The sequence below is a fragment of the Phodopus roborovskii genome, unplaced genomic scaffold (genome assembly GCF_943737965.1).
Source record: "Phodopus roborovskii unplaced genomic scaffold, PHOROB, whole genome shotgun sequence".
Taxonomy (NCBI): domain Eukaryota; kingdom Metazoa; phylum Chordata; class Mammalia; order Rodentia; family Cricetidae; genus Phodopus; species Phodopus roborovskii.
The window spans coordinates 5,691,289-5,714,237 of NW_026126588.1; the positions used below are offsets into that span (position 1 = coordinate 5,691,289).

At 44.3% G+C, this 22,949-nt stretch overlaps 1 protein-coding gene across 1 annotated transcript in view; it reads right to left on the bottom strand.

Moving 5' to 3' along the window:
* The window catches only part of Tnfrsf21 (TNF receptor superfamily member 21), a 65,414-nt gene extending 59,398 nt beyond the window's left edge, over positions 1 to 6,016 (bottom strand). Inside the window, exon 1 of the mRNA XM_051204344.1 lies at positions 5,455 to 6,016. Coding sequence (XP_051060301.1) covers positions 5,455 to 5,550 — 96 coding nt within the window. The 5' untranslated portion in view covers positions 5,551 to 6,016. The remainder of the gene's footprint in view (positions 1 to 5,454) is intronic.
* Positions 6,017 to 22,949: the final 16,933 nt, after the last annotated feature.

The following is a 22,949-nucleotide window of genomic DNA, read 5'->3' on the forward strand; positions in this document are numbered from 1 at the left end:
AAGTCAATTGAAGATCCTGTATTTGGCAAATATAAACACTCCTGGGAAAGCCAGTGTTTATTCATGATCTCGCCCCAATTCCTAAAGAACACAAGCTCAGCAGCTGCAGTAGCAAGAAAGCCCAGCCTCCTGCTGACACTCCATGGAGATTAAAGACTGGGACCAAGCTGCCCCTCTTAACGGCTTCAGTTATCATTCTGTCCATCAAACCTGTCTGCATGTCATGGTCTGGAGGGATTCGACTCCAAACAGCCACTGGACACCCACCAAAGCTCTGAGATAATCTGGGCTCCTCTTGTCACTAGAGGAGAAGCACCTGAGTTTGCCAAGAAGTTGGTGGTGGTGACCTGGCATTACCAGTTTGCCAGGCCTGTGTGGGGAAAGGCGGCCAGCAGACTATTAGTGCCTTCTGGAAAATAGGCAGAGCTGTTTGTACAAGGGAAAGTCACCCGATTCATTCCAGCCCCCGAATACTCTGACAACTGGTCTCACCATTTCCCGTCACCAAAAGAAAAAAAATAATAATGAACTTTACTTAGGCCAATTATAGTTTACATACTGGCTGAGTAAGCACAAAACCAATTTGCAACTTTTCTACCAAGCTTCCCAGGAGGCTTTGCCTCTCTTCAAGATGAAGTCAAGTGCAAAGTCAAGGTGTGATGTCTCCAAACCTTAACCTCCAACAACTACAACTCACCAGACCCAGCCAAGAATCCATGACCACTTCTGACCACTGGAGGAGGGGACAGCTTGCAGACTACCCAAAAGAATGTGGCAATAACTATTCTTGCTCTATGTAACTTGAAAGACATTGTCCAGATGTGTAATGTAAACAGTTGGAGGATCTGTGCCCATGTAGTTATGGGAGATTTTTCATTTATTTCTATTCTAAGTATACAGTTTATTTGAAGAAATAGTTTCTTGTAGATGTAGTTTAGTTGTGCTGGAGAGTCTGTCTGTCTGTTAAGGACTAGACCTGAGAGAGAGCCAGATCTCTTTAATCCAGATGAGAAAGCCTGACCCTATTCTCTGGTTCAGTTGTACGGATAACACATGGGGTAAAATCGGGAACTGTTCAGTGCAGTACAGGTTCTGAGTCATTTTCTTCCTCATCCCCAATTCCCCACGAGCCAGCTTCCTTACCAAGACTGATACATTATTCCAAGATTGAAAAGTCTCCCAAAATCAAAAGCGTTTCCCGCTTCTGGCTTTGAATCTAATGGTGAAGCTACTTGCCATATTTTACAGATGTGAACATGGTATTTGTACATGACTGTGGGTCTGGCATGCTCATCCACCCATCCCACCGGAGCGAAACTCTATCAGCTCTACTGACAGCCTAGGACGACACATCACTCAGAAAGGGAGCACGGTGCAGAGTTGATAACATGAAAAATAGTCACTTCCTCCCGTAGGCTGCTCTTCCGCTCAGCCAAGCTGTGTGGGGTGTGAGATCAGTAACAGCTTGGCTTCCCTTCCAGCTCCACAGTCTAAGATGGGAGAAAGTCCCTGTACATAGTGCCAGCTCTCATACACTGTTCTACTTGAACTTGTCACCAAGTTGTAAAGATTTGAGCCCCAACCAGATCAGCCCCCCACATCTGCCTAGGTGAATAGCCATTCCTTTTGATGGGTGAAGATAGAACTCAGTAACAGTGGTCAATAGTAACGGCTGCTGTTCTCTAGGCAGAAAGAGAGCTTGGTGGCGTGTCTCGCCATTTCCTATCACTAAAAAGAAAAAATAATAATGAATAAAGATTTTCCTTTTGGTGACATGATCGATATGGTGAGATGCCAACTGCCTAGAAAAAGGATAGACAGAGAGCTGAACAAGATACTAAGCAAATGGCCCTGTGTCTGGAATTCTTTTGTTTTTTTAATTAAAATGGAATTATTCAGTATAGCTTTCTCCCTTTCCTTTCCTCTTTCTGACCCCTCCCATGTACTGAACAATTTTTATCTCAAATTCATGGCCTCTTTTTCAATTGCCGTTACATAGATTATATACACTTCTTAGTTGCCCATAATTCTAATTATTTGTTTAGGATTGGGGCTCCATGAGATCGCCCCCTTCCATGTTACTATGTCTGCCGGTATTGTCCTTGGTCAGGCCCTGTTTAGGCAGTCATGTTGTTGAGACTTTATGAGTGAAGCTTCCCTGACATTTCTAGGAAACACAACCCCACAGAGTTAGTTCTCTTCCTCTGGCTCTTAGAATCTTTCCGGCCCCTCTTCTGCTATGTTCTCCCGCTCCTTAGGTGCAGGAATTCTCAATCCAGGCGTGATAATGGTACTTTCCAAAGTTTCAGATCCAATGTCTTTATCAAGGAAGTCTATTTCTGCCTTGACTGGTCTTTGCAATCGGTCTTTGTAGTCAAAGCAAGCTCTCTAAAGGCATGGGCACATCTGATTGCATCTAATGTTGCATGAGTAAGACCTCCTAAGACAGTCCCTAAACTACCAGGAATCTGAAAATCTCATTTACAGACAGCCTGGACCATGTGTGCTACCTTTCAGTTTATGTGTAACTTTCAAGCGTGACAAGGTCACCTCAACTCATCAACAACAGAAATGCAAGCAACTACAACGACTCATTCCAAAAGCCCTTGTATAATTCTCTCTCTCTCTCTCTCTCTCTCTCTCTCTATATATATATATATATATATATATATACATATATATATATATATACACACACATATATATATACATATATCCAAGCCACGATCTCAGCTTCCCTCCAGTGACCCTTCTCTGTCTTTACACTTTGTCATCAGACAGGTTGAAGTTGTGGAACAAGCGGTGTGGTACACGGGTGAAGGAGAATGTGAGCCAAGGAATTCTATCCCAGAGTCCCCATATACACGTGCGGTGACCTGCAAGAGACCAGTAAAGTTCTTGGAGACTCTATTTTCTCATCAGTACAACAGGGATGGTGAGATACTATGTATAAAGTACCTTGTTGCTCTCTCCACATGTTCATATAGTCACCACACAAATATATTATACAACATATACAATGTATCTACATCACAGCCTATAGTAAGCTCCTTTTTAGTCTATCTTGCTAAAAAAAAAAAGGGGGGGGTCACAAAATAACAATAACAAAGACTGCTATGAGAAAAAGGAGAGCAGCAACTGAGAGATGTTTCATCGCCATCATTTTCTCTAACTGTATGAGCGCAGCAGTAACCTCCCTACATCCCTACATCCCCCATTAGTTTTTTTCTATGTACCTCATACCCTGTTTACTTGAGCTATCCTACCTGACGTCAGTCATTAACCTGGCCAAGGCTACCAGTGGTGCAAGTTCTCCCGAGAACAATGTCGCCAGATCGCTGCTGGACATATTAACAAAGCCTGTCCTGCTGACTGGGGCAAGCAGAGTGGGATGGAAGAGAAGGTTATTGCATAGTTCCTGATGGTTCCTGGCGTACCCCAGAGATCACCCTTCAGGACAATCAGGCCACCCTTCTACTACTCCCTCAATTTAAGCAAAGTTCTTTTTGCTATAGGTACCAGAAGATCAAAGGACCTGGCAGTATTGTCACCTGGAGACTGCTTCTAAAATCCTTCTGTAAACTGCGCTTAATTGTCAGACTTACATTGTCGGGCTGTGAGTTGCAAATCTGTTGTGCAATTTGTGGGTTAAGTTGGGTTTGGTACTTTAATAAAAGGAGTTGAGCCTTTCCTGGTTAGTTACAGCAGACACTTTTATAGACTGAGAACCTCGAGTACCTATTTCATGCTAGAAGTTAAAAACGTATGAACTAGTACACACCGGGCAATAACTCACGTCTGAAGGTGTTAGTGGACTGTCGTGGGGAGCAGGACCACACAACATGGGCTGAGCAGAGCAGCAGATCCCACTTTAGAGGGAAACATACCGCGAGGGACCTAACTGCAGTCATTAGGGTCAGTTCCCATGAACTCTGCTTTAGGCTGACAGTTCAAGTTCATTGCCCCAAGGATTCCCTGGCTACTTGTTTCAAGGGTACAAACTTGAACTTTGCTGGTATTATAAATGGCCAGAAAAAAAAAAAATGTCTCCTGAAATTTGCCTCATTATAAATGCTAAAACAACAAACTTTCTTTTCTCTCTCTCTGTACTCTCTCTCTCTCTCTCTCTCTCTCTCTCTCTCTCTCTCTCTCTCTCTCTCACACACACACACACACACACACACACACACTCACGGGGGGGGGGGGGGGGGGGAATGGAGGGGGGAATCTAAGTGTCTGTAGGATGAATTCCCAGGCCATAGCAACTGCAATGCCTCGAGAGGGAAGCAGTAGATCTTGGCTGGCCAGGCAGTAGGTCCTTTAGGGGAAGGAGACAAGAGGCCTCCCTTCCCTTACACAGCCCAACCATGAAAACAGGCTCTTTTTTGTTTTTGTTTGGTTTTTAACTAACAACCTTCATCCTCCCTGCAGGGATAAAAGACATGGCTGGTTTATGATGGCTCAAGGGTTTGAATTCAAATTATTTTTCCGCCCAATTCCCCACTTGGCCCCAATATTAGGAATAAAAGGGATGGTCCGGGTAAGTTTTGTATAAGGGATGATGTCAGATAAAGTGATGGAGGACTCTGCTCAGGGCACACCCCAGCTTTGGGCGCTGAGGGAGCCTGCATCATCTTGAGTGGTGACATGCCTAAACACAGAAAAGGAGAAATAAGGATGGAGAAAATTAATCCTCCTTTATATAGCTCTTTTCCCCTCCCCCTCTACTGGAGAGCCAGAGCGCCTTTGGCTCCGAGCCGGTGCTTTGGAGGCGCCTAAGAATGGGTCTCTGGGTCCCTTTTTTTTCTTCATCCTTTTTTTTTTTTTTTTTTTTTTGGCGTGCAGAAATCAGGACCCATCCGAGCCAAGACGGAGAGAAGCAAGAAGGCTAGAGCGAGCAAGGGGCGGCCTGCTCCCTACTCCGGAATGCGCGGCGCGCGGAAACACGCAGCGGTTGCTCGTGTCCGGAGCGCACCGGTCCCGCGGTCTCCACTGCGGTAGCATCCGGACATGACATTGCACCAGCGACAAAGCGGCGGCCACAACCGGCCGCAGGCAACTGACAGGACTGCTCCAGCCTCGCACCACGCGGAGGAGCTGGCAGAGGATGATACTAGGGTGAAGCTAGGTGTTGGGGTGCGAGGTAGGCCGAGTAGGGGGCAAAAGCCCTGAAATGCGCAGGACGCCGGGGCGGCCACCACTCGTGCCTCCTCCAAGCAGCCGGATGGCAAGAAAAAGAATTCGCTGACACTCCCCAGTCGTAACTCTCCCTCTGCCCCCCTCCAAAAAAAAAAATTATCTAGGAGCCCCCCTTGGTCTGGCCATTGCCTTGTAATCTTCCAATCCTGCTGGTCCCACCGCGTGCCTCAGGCACTCTGGGCCCGGGGACCCGCCCCGCTCCCGTACATCTCCTCGAACGCAACCGCCACCCTAGGGTTCCCTCCAATCGCTCACCAGGAGAAGGGTGCCGGCGACCATCGTGACTCCGACTTGGCCGGCGATGCGGCTGCCAGTGGCGAGGGCGGTGATGCTGCTTGCCGAGGTCCCCATGGCCAAGGCCGGGGCTCGCAGGGGCGCCCGGAGCGCGCGGCCCCACGGCAGCTGGAATCGGTGGCTGTTTCTGCCCAGCGCCGCATCCACCGCCGCCTCCCGGGCGGGGAGCCCATCTACCTCCAGCAGCCCATGTGCACTGCAGCAGCCGGGCGGCCGGGCGGAAGAGGGAGGCGGCAGGGGAGGCTCGGGAAGGCGCTCAGCACCTGCCCAGGGGCGCGGGCGCCCGGGCGGGGAGAAGAAGCAAGCGCGCTTGGAACCCGCGCCTCCCGGTGCTCTCCAGCGACAGCGGCTGTGGAGAAGCAGGGAGCAGGGCTGACGGAGACACAGCGAAGGAACGACTTCCCATAGCGACGCCTGCAGCCACTACCAAACGCTCGCCTCCTCCGCTGCCCAGACTAGCCGGCGAGGGACTGAGTAGGGTGGACACTCAGCTCGGGGACACACGTGGTGGCGCCGAAGGGGCGGAGAACCGGCCCTTTGTGATGTCACCCGGGAGGAGGCCGGGCTCTTTGTGCTGAGGGAGAGCTCAAGGCGTTCCAGAAACCGAGGGAAGGAAAGGGTGCCCCTTGGCGTTAGCTTGAGGAATTGCGTTCGCTTGTTAGCCTGGGAGTTGAGCACACACTCCTTACTTTTCTTCCTGTAAAAAGATTCCAAATAAATTATATGTAAAGCTACTATTATATGTAAAGATACTATTTTTTTTCTGTAACACAAGTATTAACAACAGCCAATACAACTTGAGCATTATGGAACACGTCTGTATGCTCATTGCTGGGAGAGATGAGGCTAGAGAATTTGGAGTTGGAGGAAAGCCTGAGATACACAAAATTCCTGTCTCGTGAACGTATACATATATGCATGCATGAATAAATGAAGGAATGAATTAGTGCACGAATGAATGAATGAATGAATGAATGAATGAATGAACGAACGAACGAATGAATTGAGCATAACAGTGCCATTAAGTACTCTGGAGGCTGACATGAAGTTCTCCAGTTCCAGGCTCTCCAAAGCTAGGGTTTCACACAAGCCTGACTTACAGAGCAAAACCCTGTCTCAAAAAAAAAAATCAATTAAACAAGCAAAAAACAAAACTAAATAAAAAACCAAAGGGCTTACATCAACTATCAGACACAAAGAGACTTGTATGTCGATTCCCAAAGTCCGCGCTGTGTTGTGGTGTCTCCTGGGGTCTCTCTGGATGAAAAGGAAAAGGCAAGCATAGAATCTGCATTGATCTGTGGCTCTGTGCTTCCTGACTGCACATACAATGTGATCAGCTGTCTCCTCTCCACCGGGACAGTAACTGTATCCTCTGAAACTGTAACCCAAATCAGACCCCTCCCCCCCCTCTCTCTCTCTGCCTGCTTTTTGTTGTATATTTGATCTCAGTAGTGGGAAAACTAGTACAAAGACATAACACTGAGCAGCCCCAATAGGAATCTGCTACAGTGGGGGTCCTGTTTACTTCCTTATCGCTTAGTACGTTGAACACTGGTTCTTTTTCTCAGCATTCTTTAGAAGTTAGAAATGTGTTAAAAATTAACATGAGGATTCATTCCAACCTCATCTTTCAAACATCTGCCAGTAAAGAAAAGGGTTGTCCATAAACACTGAAGGGAAAAGTAGCCATATGTAGTCTTTGGTAAAATTCAAAGAGGTTCTGAAAAACACTATGATTAAATACAGAATTTGGAGAATGGGGGAGGGGAGGAGGTAATAATTCAATCTGAAATTCTCAAGCTATCTCCAATGCTTCCCAAAGTGAGGGGTGTTTATTATATCTCCACACATGTTAGGGTTAATTCATTCTGGGAAAATTTACATTATCAACTACTACTAAAGTAGCTCTCTTTATCTAAAGGAAAAGGAAGTGAGATATTAGAGGAGGGTCAGTTAACACCTCATATCCAAATGTGAGTTCCTTGAAGTTACACGACTCTTCCCCTGAGCTTCAGCTATGACCAGCTCGTGTTCTTTGCAATATTTTCCCGTTTCATTAGGTCCTTAGGGCATTAACCACCTGAACTCAGACTTTAACACACCTTTTGGGTTAGAGTTGGACTGGTTGGGTGGTTGGTTGATTGGCTGGTTAGTTTTTGTTTTAGATCAGGTTTTGCTGTGCAACTCAGTTAGCCTCCAATGCATGGTCCTTCTGCTTCTGCCTCCCACCTGAGTTCTAGAATTACAGGCATGGATCCCACCTGAGTTCTAGAATTACAGGCATGGAACCGCGTGCCTCTTGTTGAAAAATTTCAGTTGATCTTGCTTACTGCTAATTGGGTAAATGCTCCTTGGTATCAGTGATAAACCAATAAAGAATCAATTGAGTCATTTGAATCAAGGTAAAAATATAAAATGTTATTTTTCTATTGCATGCTAAAAAAGAGAGAGAGAAATATCTCTTATTTCAGATTGTAAAATGCTTTTATCACTGATTACTTCATAGTGGCATATTCAATATGACCATGAAAATGTCTTTATTTACTCATAATTGGTGCATATTCGACCATAAATAATGGATTTTCTGCCTGAGCACCAAAGAGAGGAGAAGTATTATTAATAAAGTATGACTAGAGCTAAAACTGAAAGGTATAAATGAGACCAAAATGGATAAGCCTAACCCTATCTTTGCCATAAAATAACTGCCTCTGGCCTCCAGCCTGATTTGAACGTTTCATTCTTCATCTGATACTGTAGAACTGTCCAGTTTCCCCAGCCTCAAATGCACCATCACTAGAATCTCCCATTTCCTTAATTTATTTCTAATCAATGGATTTTTCTGTTTCCTTTTTTTTTTTTTTTTTTTCTAGTTAAAAGTCCCCGTGCACTAAAGGAAACACCAGGGTTGCCATCTTCCCCCTTTGTTTTATTGTATTTCTACACCCTATCCCATGCCCTTTGAAAGCTGTAGTCAATTTTTAGTTCTAGAAGGTGTAATTGTGTGCAGCCTGAAGAGATGGCTCCACAGTTAGGAGCACTTGCTGTGGTGTTATGGAGGGGAGATGGGGGAAACAGGGCCAGGGCTTTAGTGGGGAGGGGAAGGGTGGGGAAAACAGAGGGAGAGCAGAGAGAGGGATAAATAAGAACAAGTGTGTTTGCAAAAGCCATAGGGAAATGTGTGCATTTACTTAAAATGCACACATAATGGAACACTGGAGACATAGCTAAGTGGTTAAAAGCACTAACTGCTCCTGTAGAGAACCCAGGTTCAGGCCCCAACACCCACATGGAAGCTCACGACTGTCTGTAAATCCAGTTCCAGGGGATATGATGCCCTCTTCTAACTTCCTCGGGCACCAGGCACACCCATACTATACACACACATGCATGCAGGCAAAACATTCATACTCATACAACAAATCTTTAAAAAACAAAAAAGACACGCATTTGGGTGGTGGTGGTGCATGCCTTTGATCCCAGCATTTGGGAAGCACAAGCAGGTGGATCTCTGTGAGTTCAAGGCCAGCCTGCTCTACAGAGTGAGCTCCAGGACAGCAATGACCACACAGAGAAACCCTGTCTAGAAAAACCAAAGAGAAAAAAAAAAGGAACACATATGTAATATATATATATATATATATATATTATTCATGAATAATATATATTATTCATATATATTACATATTGTGGCTTAAATGGAGTGTATACCACTTTGGGTGATAATACTCCCCGTAAGAGTCATAGACTAACAAAGTACCCAGTACCAGACAATGAAAACCTTTCTTCTGAACTATTGGTCAAAGAGGCCAACAGACTTCCAAAGCCTCCTTCTGAATTGTTGGTGAGAATCCAAGAGATTTCTGCTGCTGCCCTTTGTGGCCTCCCAAAATGTGAGGGCAATATGGCTGAAGACACCACACACTTTGGACACAGGACTTGAAGGAATAAATCTGAAACTGTCCTGGAAGCCTCCTCTCTGAGGACTGGGTCTTGCAGTATAAAGTGAGAAAGTCACAGCCTTCTGTAGCTCCAGTTCCATCCAGGGCATCTGATGCCCTCTGCTGGCCTCTCAGGGCACCAGGTGAACATGTGGTACACAGATGGACAGATGGACGATGGATGGATGGACAGACGGACGGACAGATAGATGGGTGTAGGCAAAACACTTATACATATAACATAAGTCTCAAAAAAAGAAAAGAAGAGGTCATAAGTTTTGGAGGGGGTGTTTGAGAGACAAGGAAGAAATTGGGATGGGAGGGATAGAAATGGTGTAAATACAGCGGCCATGTGTGAAATTCTCTTAACATTTAAATTAAAAGAAAAAAAAACGAGCACTTTCTTCTTGGTTCCCAGCATCCACGAGGCAGCTCACAGCCATTTATAACTCAGTTCCAGGAGATCTAACACCCTCATCTGACCTCTACAGGCGCCAGGCATATACATGGTACACACATACACATATAAGGAAAACACTCAAACATATAAAACATATAATTCTATTCCTAAAGTGTAGGTCCATATGATTTTTGTGGGGCAACCAACTGCTTTTTAATGGGACCTAAGGCCTGATCCATAAGAGAAAATTTGTTCTTCAAACCTGTTCAAAAGCCTAGGATTACGCTGAGCTAGGATGGAGTGGCAGGAATTTAACAAGAATAGGTTTGAACACCTGAAAGTGTAAGAAGCCAAGTTCATAGGGAGAAAGAACATGAAATGCTATCCAAGAGTGCAATTCTGTTTCTACACTTCCTATGTATCTATGTATGCAGTGTGTACACGACACTGTTGGATACCATAGATACAATAAGACCCTGTCTTACCTTTGAAGACCCCATCATCTCCTCTCCAGAGGAAATGGGTAAGAATAGTTAAAAGAGGACAGCATGGTACCAGGGGATGTAGCTCAATGGTCAAGTGCCTGGTCCAGGGTTCAATGCCCAGTCCTGCACACACGCGCATGTGCACGCGCACTTGTGTTTGTGTGTGTGTAAGTCAAGAACCACCATTGACCCATGATAATGCACACACCTATTTTCAGCTGACACTGTGGCTGCTCGAAATAAGATGATGCGTTTTCCACTCCCCGTTCACTGCATGAGACTAAAGACATGTCCAGTCAGAACTGCTTTGTGTTCCTTCTAGACAACTTCCCATTGGCCGTTATCATCACATTGTTCACACAGTAGCACAGAGATTGGCTCACTCCATCTTAATTCTAATCGACTTCTATCCCCTGTAGTATAACCCTTCCATTCAGTCAAGCATTTTTCCTGATTGGTTGTTTCTTGTCCCTCCTGCTAGCTTTTCTGTGACCTCTCAACCCTTCAGTAAGTCTATCCTTCATTTGCTAAGAAAAATGAGCTTTGGGGACTTCCAAGGCCATGTCAAATGTCACTTCACCTGAAAAGTGTTCTCTACCTCTGTAGAAGAGATGAGCCTTTTTCTAGTTCCCCCCCCACAAGGCTCAGTGGTTGTATGTGTGGTTACCTGTGTGTGCCTATCCCAGTCTTTGAGGCCCTTGAGGACAAAGTACATGTCTTAATCTTTGAGTCTTCATAGTCAAAATTGGAGGCAATGACCTTGCTCAATAAATATTAGCTAAATGAAATAGCTTGGAAAATTTGGAAACAATGAAGAAGTTAGCACATGAGATACACCTTGCTTTTTCCAAGACTTAATTCAAACATTCTGAGTTGTGTACAAATGAGTACGCTTTAATCTAGGATATTTCCAATGTCCTTCTCGGTCCTGGATTCAGATTAAACATTTCTCCATAGCTCTGTTTCCTTACAAGAACTCAGTTAAGAACTTGTTCTTTGGTCTCAGAGAGAATATCCACCATTCAGTGACAGATTACAAGATCAAGTGCCTGTGCACGAGTTTGGTCACGTCTCCATGGTGACTGTGACAACGCAGCGCCCTTGGATAAGATCAAGTGGGGATAGCATTGCAGAGCAGGCATTGTTCCAGGGTCGTCTTGCTTTCTTAGATGATAAGGAAGAGATGGTTTGGAAAGTAAGGTGGCCAGTCTATTCACAATGTGTGACACTCTATTTCACTCCCTCTGACAGTGGAGTTATCTGTATCTATATACAGCTTTCCTTCTCTTTCTACCAAAGCAGCAACAGAAATGTAACTGGTACAATGGGCTGCCCTGCTTCTTTGAGTCTTCATTTCCAAAAAACTTACGTTGAATTGTGTTGTTTGTTTTTTGTCTTATTAATTTACTTTTCATTATAGACGTCGCAACACAAATTCTTGCAGTAAGGGCATCTACACTTTTCATCTCTCTGATTAAGGATGACTACCCTTCTTAGGTTCAGCTGTCAACTTAACACAAGCTAGAGTCACCCTAGGATGACATTTCATTTGAGGGATTTCTTAGATCCTATTGGCCTGTGTCCATGTCTCTTAGAGAATGTAATAATGATTCATTCAAGTGGAGGGACCCAGTCCACTGTGGGAAACACCATCCCTAGGCAAGTGGGCCTGGACTACATAATAAAGCTAGTTGAGGAGACCAGAAAGTCAACCAGTGAGAAACACTCCCTCAGAGCTCCTGCTCCTGGTTCCTGCTTAGAGCTCTTGCTCTGACTTCTTTCAATAATAGACGGTGACCTGGAAGTTCAAGCCAAACAAATCCTTTTCTCCCCCAAGTTGCTTTCTGTTAAAGTGTTTTACCACAGCAGCAGAAAGGAAGCCAGAATAATGGCAAACATTGACCAAAACAACAAAAATTAAATTCAAAATTCACAAAATTATATAAACATAAGGAAATTGACATACTTTAAAGTGACTTTGTTGTCATTTGTAACATATGTGCTTTCAAAATCTTTGGGAAAAAAAACAAAACAAAACATAAAAACCCAGGAAATGTGGCATGCTCCTCAATAACGAGTACTTCAGGAACTCAGCAGTTAAGAACACTTTCTATGGGCTGGAGAGATGGCTCATCCATTAAAGGCCAGGCTCACAAGCAAAAATATAACACTTGCTGTGTGATCATGAGAACCAGGGTTCAGATCTCAGTGCCCACCTAAGAAGCCAGGCATGGCTCTGCACATGCCTGTATAACCCAGAGATGAGGGAGGACGGGACAGGAGGGTCCCTAGGGCTTGCTGATTGCCTGGCAAAAAGAAATGAAGCCCAGGTTCAGGGAGACACCCTGCCTCAAAGAAATGATGTGGAAAGTAATAGAGGTGGGCATCCAATTCCCTCTGACAAAAGACCACATAACCACACAAATACATGTGCATGCCTTCATACAACACTCTCATGCACATACATACACAAGTTTTAAAAATACAGAGTTAAGCCTTGGTGCTGTATATGAGAGACCTATTGCTACCTGACCTCTGGATTTCACTTAAAAAGCCATAGTCACTGATTTAACAGCAGCTACCCCACAAACAGTAACTCTGCTATCACAGAGACCATTGACACTAAAAATACTCATTATCTGCACCACACCCTATCCTGTGAGACCCAGAGAACATCAAAGGAAACTATTCAGGAAGATGTTAAGAGCCAGAGTTAGGGAGAACTATTTTAAAACAGAGTTCTCAACAGCTGTGGCTGCCTACCCAAGACCTTCACAAGATCAAGCCGGTCAACTTTCCAGCGTGGGGAAGGAAGGGCTCACAAGAGCCCACCCAACCCCTAGCTGAGGCTCATTGATAGTTGATGTCTGCTAGAGGAGAGAGAATCGATGGCCCACACTGGATGGATGGACATCTGCCAGTGTACAAGCAACACTAGACTCAGTGAGTTTGGGGCAGGGGGCAAGGATGACTATGTGAAATTGGGAGGAAAACGTGGTCTAGGAGAGTCTGGAGTTCAGAATGGAGGGGAGAGATGTGTATGAAATTCCTAAAGAATAAATGCAAACTATTTTAAATATATAAGCTTGCAATCATAACCTTGAAAGGACCACTGTTCCCACAAGGTCTGAGATGAGGAAAATGGGGTTTGAAAATAAACAGAAGGTCTACAGTGTGGGAAATAGACATATTTCCCACTTTGCCATTTGATGGCTGGTACTAAAGAGAGTTTGAAAGCAAGAGCCAGAGACAGCCATGGACCTGAGCCCTGAGTGTCAGCCTTCCAACAACTGCCTTTGTCTCAGGGGGCTAGAGCAGAGGATAAACAGAGCAGGGGATAGATGCTCCAGCTGAAGCTGTAGCCTTGGTCCCTGACCCAGGGCTCTAGTAACGAACCCTCAGAAAAAAACCCAGTGGGAACACTATACATGGAAGTTCCAGTCTCCAGAACCCAGCAATTGACCTCTGAATACACACACACACACACACACACACACACACACACACACACACACACACTGAGAACTCAACTGCTTTCAACTCCACAGTCTTTTTCAAATAAGTTTCTATGAGACTGATGCTTTTCTAAAATGACGGTTGAATTTCATAAGACAGGATCTAGGGTCTCTGGTCTTTAAGATTCCATGAATCTAACAATGATAAGGAAGGGATTAGGATTGGATCCAGTTTCATATAAGAGTAACCTCCTCCCATTTCCCCCCCACACCCATCAAGAATGTGAGAGCCTAAAAATTTACCTCTTCTGCAAGGAAACCCCATAGATGTTGTAACTTACCCTAACAAGTTACAGAAGAGCAAAGGAAGGACAGATGGTCGCAGGCACATACACACACATTGACCCCCCCACTCTGTGCACGTGTGTGTGTGTGTGTGTGTGTGTGTGTGTTGCTGGATGTGTGTGGTGTGTGTGGTGTGTATGAGTGGGGTGTATGTGTGTGTATAGTGTGTACATGTGTGGGCGGTGTGCATGGTATGTGTGGTGTGGGTGTATGTGTGTGGTGTGTGTTAGAGATGGGGTTGGAGTGGGAGGGAGAGACAGGGAAGGAAAACTTAGCTAAGAAGACAGTCTAGATAGAGTCCTGACAGAGTCAGGACTTAATTAGGAAGCCAGAGGATTGATGTTCTCAAACTGGTCCAAATTATGTTAGCTGCATGTGTGTTATGAGTCTACTCCCTTTTCTCCAAGTGATGTTGACACATGCCTGCTCAAATTAATCAATGGTCCCATCTCCACAGACTCCCATTTGCTGAAAGTGTGGGAGAGGGCACAGCTGCAGAAAAGGAGGAAGGAAAAGCGATATAGGACTATGATAGCTATATTGCTTTTGCAGACAATGTCACTGGTAGCCCTGTCTGGCCTAGAACTTACTACAGAGACCAAGTTAACCTGAAACTCAGAGATCTGCCTACCTCTGCCTCCTGAGCACTGGGATTACATAATTATTGTATTTTTGTAAATCGGTGGAACGGAGCGGGAATGGGGTTGGGGAGGGGGCTTCCCAATATGAGCAAATGTTAAAAAGTTTTAAGACCTGGAAATGCCAATCCCTCTGCCTTGATCTTTGTGCGCTCTATTTGTATATCAAATGACCTCAATGTAATATATATATATATATATTACTATGTACTATATACAATGTACTATGATATATATATATATATATATATATATATATATATATATACCATTCTTATGCCAACTAATATTTTATTTTTTTAACTTTAACAGTGATATGCTGGGGCAAGAAGAGGAGATAGTTGGGTTGAGTGCTAGCCTGGCATGTATACAGTGCCCTGGGCTCACTCCCCAGCACTACATAAAACTAGGTATGGTGATAGATGCCTGTAACACCAGCTCTGGGAAAGTAGAGTAGGAGGACCAGGAGTTCAAGATCATCTGTAGCTACATGACAAGGTGGAGGCCAGCCTGGGCTATTTGAGACCCTGTCTCAAAAAGTGGGGGTTGGGAAGGAGGGAGGGAGGGAGGGAGGGGAAAAGGAAGGAAGGAAGGAAGGAAGGAAGAAGCTGCAGGATGGCTCAGCTGTTAAGAGCCCTTGTTGCTCTTGCAGAAGAATGGAGTTTGTTCCCAGCACTCAAGAGGCTTACAAATGCCTTTAATTCCAGCTCTTCTGCCCACCCATGGGCACTGCACTCCTGTGCACAAAACCACATAAAAACATACATATTTAAAAATAAAATCTAAAACAATGTGACCTAAAGATAAGGATACCATTGTAACATCCCACGGTATGCATGGCAGCTCTCCAAAACACTGAATTAGCTAATGTTACCAAGGCTGAGAACCCTTACTTATAGATAGCAAGTTCCCTAAGAGCAGGCTCTAGCCACTCTTCGTGCTGCATCCTCCATAGCCATTCTTTCTGGTACAGTCTGCAAGGCTGAACCTCTTCAGACGCTGCCAAAGTCATCCACCACCAATCCATTCCACTTACCACCACCAATAAACAAACAAACAAACAACAAATAAAAATAAAGACTCTGATCTAACTGTGTTGATGCTCACCTGGAATCCCATCATTCAAGAAGTTGAGGCAGAAAGACCAGAGTCTAAAGGCCATCCTCTATTACATAGTGAATTCAAGGCAAGCCTGGAATACATGAGCTCTAAACGAAATAAATAAATACCTCTGACATAATCAGTCTGAAGTGAAACTGGATCTATCTACCAACCTACCTATCTATATCTATCTATTGTTATGAGCAGTTTTCCTGCCAGCCTGGTCCCACAGCTGCATCAATCCCAAATAGCACCCAGAGATGCTGTATTAGATATAAAGCTGTTGGCCTGTTACTAGTATTTCTTATTGGTTAGCTCTGTCTTAAATATTAACCCATTTCTATTAATCTAAGTGTTTCCACACTTACCGGAGAGAGGGTCAGGACCTCTTATTCCTCTTGGTCCTACATTTTGACCCTCTACTACATCTCCCAGAATCCTCCTTGTCTCCTAGTCCTGCCTCTCTTGATTTCCTATTGGCCAACAAGGCTTTATTCATTAACCAATAAGAGAAAAATATTTATAAAATGACATCTCCCATCAAATCTATCAGCTATCTTTATCATCTATTTATCTATTTATCATCTAACTATCTCTATCATCCTTCCCCTTCTCCTCCCTCTTCCTCCTCCTCCTTCTTCAGCCTTTGTGGTAATGGGCATATTCTAAAATTGGATTTTTAATGTTTTACTCGATTTGTAAATTTACTGAAAATAATTGAATTATTTACTTAAACTTCCTAGAGCGTTTTAGGGGAACTGTCAAATGATGTGACCAGCAACTCACTTTATATGGGTTAAGTGGCATGTGTGTGAATCTTCAATGTGGTTGTACAAGAGAGAAGAAAAAGAAAAAAGAAAAAAAAAAACTCTGACATTTTCTGGTCCTCTACCTCTCAGGTAGAGGCAAATACAGTTGTCCTCAGAGGTTTCCAGAGATCTCAGGTCGTAGCAGCTATTCAGTACATACTAGCTGCACAAGTTGAACTGTAACTAGCCAAAAATACAATGGCTTTACATTCCTCTGAATGCCAAAAGGTCCACAGAGACATGTGTGTTCCCGTGCTGCTCAGTGATGCTCTTGAGTATGATGCATTCACTCCCAGCAGGGCCGGTAGCTCTGTGTTAGGGAAAAGCAGGAAGCCTCTCTTTTCCTAGTGTGTGTGGGGGAAACTGTCAAGTGATAACCATAAATTCATCTACATGGCTTAAGGGTTTGGTATTAAGTGTAGTTATCATCCCGCCATCATTAAACTGGACTATTTCCAGACTGAGAATAGTGGGATAAAACCATTTTGTAAACAAAGAGGTGATGTCACGTAGAAAAAGGGCATCCTTCCTACAAGTGGAGGCTACTACACCATTTGGAAAAAAGGGTTTCATGCTTGTAAGGCATTACCAACTGAGCCATCTCCTCAGCCCTGAAATGCTTTTCTTTTTAAATCTCTCTCTCTATCTATCTATCTATCTATCTATCTATCTATCTATCTATCTATCTCTATCTCTCTCTATCTCACTCCCGTTCTCTGTGTGTATCTCTCTGTGTCTCTGTCTCTCTCTACCTCTTTGTCTCTCTGTCTGTCTCTCTATCTCTCTGTCTAGTGTGTGTGTGTGTGTGTGTGTGTGTGTGTGTGTGTGTACAATTGTCACTTTGTATGTGACTGTAGGTATGCTCATGTCATGACACATGTACAAAGGTCGGAAGATAGACAGACGTAGATGCCTGCCCCTTCTACCTTGTTTGAGGCAGCATCTTGTTTCTTCGCTTCACGGGACAATTAGCTCTCTCTTCCCACAGGAGTACTAGAATTGAAGACAGCATGGGCATATACACCACCGAACTGCAGACACTGCATAGGTGTGTACACCACAGAATTGTACACGGTGTGTAGGTGTACACACCACCATGTCCAGCTCTAGGAGGATTCTGGAGATCGAAGCTCACATCCTCATCACTGCTCAGCAAGTGCCTTTGAACATTCCCTGACACCTGAAACCACACCCAAAGAGGTGTGGCCACCCTTACAGGTTCACTGGCAAGATGTGGCTACACACCTTACCACTGAACAATCTCCCAGATACAGAAGGCTTTTCCTTCACGCTTCTTGTCAGACAACCCATTTCTCTTAGCTTGGTAATAACCAGATCACATGATTGTGAAGCCTCCTGAAGATGTCCTTATGGAAACACCTAAGAGTTTTGCACTCTCCATTGACAACGTAAGAAGACATGTTCTTGCTGAACATCCTATCTTTAGCAAACCGGAAGACAAGACTCCTAAGCCGTTCACTTCCTCACTGAGAAACCTGGGGGACCTGCAGAGGAGCCATTTACCCATATTGTCCCATGGGATGGGGGGAAGGGTATTCCTTTTCCTCAATCCTTGTTGAACTATGGGTTGGAATCTAAGTAGGGGTAATAGACGACGATATGCATGCCTCATTGGTCTAGGTGTGAGATTAATAAATGGGGGGGGGATTGCTGTTACTCTTTAACATAGAAGCAAGGGCCTTGTTAGCTGAACGGGATTCTCTATTGCCAATGGAGACACTGTGTTTGACACAGCTGCTCCCCTCAGAGAGGGTTAAAGCCATATTCAGACATACACAGGGAAGCTCGGGGGATACCATGAATGCCAGAAGGTACTCTTTGGGTGCCCTCTGAGGAAAAAATCATGAGGAAAGACCATGCTTGTGTGAGGTAGGCACTATGGGAACACAAGAGGAACTCGGGAAATGCAGACACACTGGCCAGCGTCTGCTGCAGTCAGCCGATCCAGCCAGAACACTTGGCTTCATTTTCTGGCAATGAACTCTTTCGGTGCAGACATCTCACAATTGATGGAGATCTTCCTGGAGCCCTGAACAGTACAGAGAAGAAATGGAGAGAAGAAGCAGAGGAAGGGGAGTCACAAGAAAGAAAAGAATGTCCACGCCAAGAACTTCCTGGTAAGATAAGACTTAATTCATGTCAGGAAGCGAGATTGCAATCAGGACAGTAAATTGTCCTGGGGAAGTTCCAAGAGAGGATGGATGAGGGAAGTCAGGGACCATAAAGCATAATGTATGTGCAAACACTGAATGAGAGCTTAGTTTATATAATTCTTTCAGCGACTCAAAAACTAGATACCATCTCTGTTTTCCTGGGGAAATTGCTACACCGTGGGATTGAAACCACATGCAAACTCAAGCAGCTAGCTGAGTGTCACTTCCTACCAGATGTGTCTGTCCCCTGTCCCCTCTCTCGGACTTGAGAATAGAACTGCAGAATGGTTATGGTAGTAATAAAGTTGAGGCATTCCACATTGCAGCTGGAGAAGAGAAAGTATATTGTGACTGATGGCTTAGCTAGGCAAGCCTTCTTATGTACCGCCATCTTGTGTGTGTGGGATAACAAAGAAACACTGAGGTTAAAGGGAAATGTGTCAGTTCCCTTACAGAGACTCCTCTGATGATCCAGTGCCATGGGATCATGCCCAGGAAGCGTTATGAAGACAATCCAACCCAGTACTGGAAAGTTCCAGAAGCCTCTTTTCACGAGCAGATGGTACCGCTTGGACCGTATTTCAGAACTTACGGATTTCGGTCCAGCATGTTTTATTTTACTTTTCACTTTCAGTGTATAATTCACACAAGCCATGACAGCTTGCCTTGTTGTAACATTTTCTTACCCTCCCTGCTTGGTGTCTCTTTACCTGACTGAGCTAGCGGCCAATGTAAACAAGTAAATAGTACCCTTCAAAATAGCAACACAGACCCAGTTTTAACAAAAGTAACTCAAACTGCAGTGTGTGTGTGTGTGTGCGTGTGTGTATGTTATTGTATGTGTGGACACATTTGTGTGTGTCTATATTCAAATGCACATGTGTGCACATACATGTAGAGGCCTGAGTTTGACTTCAGGAGTCTCTGTGACTCTCTGCCTTACTCTGCATACAAGTCTGTGTAGCATATTTGTGCAATGCCAATGGAGGTAAAAAAAAAAAGGGGGGGGGTTGGATCCTCCAGAACTGGAGTTTCAAATGGTTGTTACCTGAACCCAGCTCTTCTACAAGAGCAACAAGTGTCCTAAGATATGGCACCATCTTAATACTGTTAAGTGTCAGTCATATTCACAGATTCGATGAAGGCTTTCTCAATATTTCAACTATATATTTTATAGAAACATGTCAGCTGATTCTGAGATTTGTGGCACTGTTAAGAGAGCAAGGCTGAGCAGGGTGGTAGTGGTACACCCCTTTAATCCCAGTATTTTGGAGGCAGAGGCAGGTAGATCTCAGTGAGTTCGAGGCCAGCCTGTTCCACAGAGTGAGTTCCAGGACAGCCTGGACTATTTCACAGAAAAACCCTGTCTCAAAAAAACAAAACAACAGAAAGCCTGGAGAGATGAGCAGTCAAGAGCACTTGCTGTTCTTTCAGAGGACCCACGTTCAGTTCCCAGCCTCCTGTCAGGCAGCTCACAACCTTCTATAAGACTAACTCCAAGGAGAAAATGCCCTCTTCTGGCCTCTGAGGGGACCTTTACACATGGAGCATCCACAAACACATGCACATAAAGAGAAAAATAAGAGAGTAAGGCAGTGTGTGGTGACACATGCCTATAATCCCAGCACCAGAAGTGGGGGAAAGAACACAGGGGTCCAAGATCATCTTTTGCTACCTAGCAAGTTCAAGACCAGCCTAGGCTATGTGAGACTTTGCTTCAAAAAGAAAACAAAAGTGAACACACACACACACTGGGAAAAAACTTTTTCAAAACATTTTCCTGCTAAGACTTTATTATTATTTGAGATAGAAAAAAAAATACAACAAAAGGAAGTAAATCGACTTAGGAATAGGCAAAAGATCTGAATATAGTGGGCAGTAGTGGCACACACCTTTAGTCCCAGCACTCAGGAGGCAGATCTCTGTGAGTTCAAGACCAGCCTAGTCAACAAGAGCTAGTTCCAAAGCCACAGAGAAACCTTGTCTCAAAAGAAAAAAAACAAAACAACAACAACAAAAGATTTGAATACATATTTTTTAAAAGACAAATGTCCAACAAAAGTTTCATACTCCATCTTAAAATTATCCATCTTAAAAGGTGAAATAAGATTAATTTTAATTAACTAATTAATTAACTTACAAGTAATCAGAGACCAGAGGTTTGTATCTGGATGTCTTCCTTAGTTTCTGAAATTGATTTTAACATTTTATTTAATGCATTGTACTCACAACATTAATAGTTCAACATATAATTAACATCTCAAAACTGTTGGTGAGGTTGTTTACTTTCTTCGCTTAAGCTCTAAATTCTCAAAATCTACTGTGTGTTTTACTTGTTACACATGTAGTAAAATTTCAAGTTCTCAGTAACCAAATGTGCTGGGGCTCAATGGGCAAAGACACCCTCCATCAAGCCTGAGAGCCTGAGTTTGATCCTGAGGACCCACATGGTGGAAGGACAGAGCTCCCAAAAGTTGTCCTCTGGCCTCCATATGCATGCCCACACATATGCACACTCACACACATGTCCACACATTTGTACACACACACGTGCACATTCATACACATACACGCCCACATGCATGCACACTCACACATGCCCACACATTTGCACACCCACACATTTGCATACCCACATACATGCACACTCACACACCCCACACACATACACACCCATATACGTGCACACCCACTCACACACAGGCATACAAACCGGAGGATGCAATACCCATGTGTGGCTAATAACCCTGATATGCACAGTCCTTTCCTCGGGGGTGTTCTGCCTGCTCCCTTTTAGCAACAAGCCCCCCTAAAGACAGAGACTAGATAGAGTCTTCGTGGCTGATGTGTCCCAAGCATCTAGCATTCTGGGATTTCAGTCTGTCAGTCAGTCTGAGCATGTTTGATGGGAAGTTAAATATGTCAACCTTACTTTCTACTTTGAGATGTTTGCCTTGTGATGTCTACCTGCCCAGTGCTCAGAAAAATACCTTGAGTGTTCTTCTGAGGAGGGAGTGTCACTGGGATCCTCTGTAGTATTAATTATTGCTACTCTCAATCATTTTCAGTTTTTTTTCAAAAGCGTTTGTTGGGCCAGAAATGGCTTATCGGTGAAGGGCCCATTCTGTAAATGTGTAAATGTTTAAAGATATATTCTTATTTTTTTTTTCTAACACGAGGGTACAATAACGAGGAAAGCCTGACTTGTTTCATGTGTCAGTTGCCATGGTTTGAATTTCCCCATTATTTTGGATTTCAAGCTACCAGCAGGGTATCTGCTCCTGAAGTGGAGAAGGGACTTGCTCAGTTCAATGTAGCTCTGACGAGCCAGTTCCGGCATGTGACTATATAACAGAGGATTTGCCAAAGCAGATGGTATTTGATAGGGAGTCTGGGTAACTCTGATAAATGGTTGGAGTAGGCATTTTCACTATTTTACAGCTGTGGAAAATAAGACTGTGCGCAGATAGCACAGCTGAAGTCACTTGCTAATACATGGAATTATGCGCTGGCAAAATTAATGATCACTTTTTCCTTCGTGTTTCAATTCTCTCCTTGTGTATTGGGCTCTCCATACACGGTCGTAGGAAGAGTCTTATTTTTTTACCTGGAGTGGGGTTCTGTGCTATCAACCTCTTAACAAGCTGCCCCCAAAGAAGTAATCGCACGAAGCGTGGCTCCTCACCCAAAGTTGCTCCCATTCCATTCCCTGCCCCTGAGAACAATGTGCGCGCTCTTCCGATTTCAGACACCAGAAGCCTGCTGGGTACTGGGATGAGCAAGGACCCATGGGACTGCGAGCTTTTGCCAGTTGCTGTGCTTCTGGAGCATCCCTCTGCCTGCTGGGCGCATGGTGCCTACAGTGTGAGGAAAGACAACAAAACAATGTGCCTGGGGTGGGGGAGCATCAACACACCACACTTCAAATTGTACTTTCATCTCCTTTCCAGGAGTGTGCTGTAGCCAGGGGGCGAGCGCATCCGGAGGATGCTTCAGGAGGAATGGAACCGGAGCAAAATCAGTGGGTAAGGAAGGCAAGGGGAAGTTTTTTGGAGCAGAGTTCAGTTACTTAAACCCACAATTGGCCTGCTTCCTTTTAGCATATAAA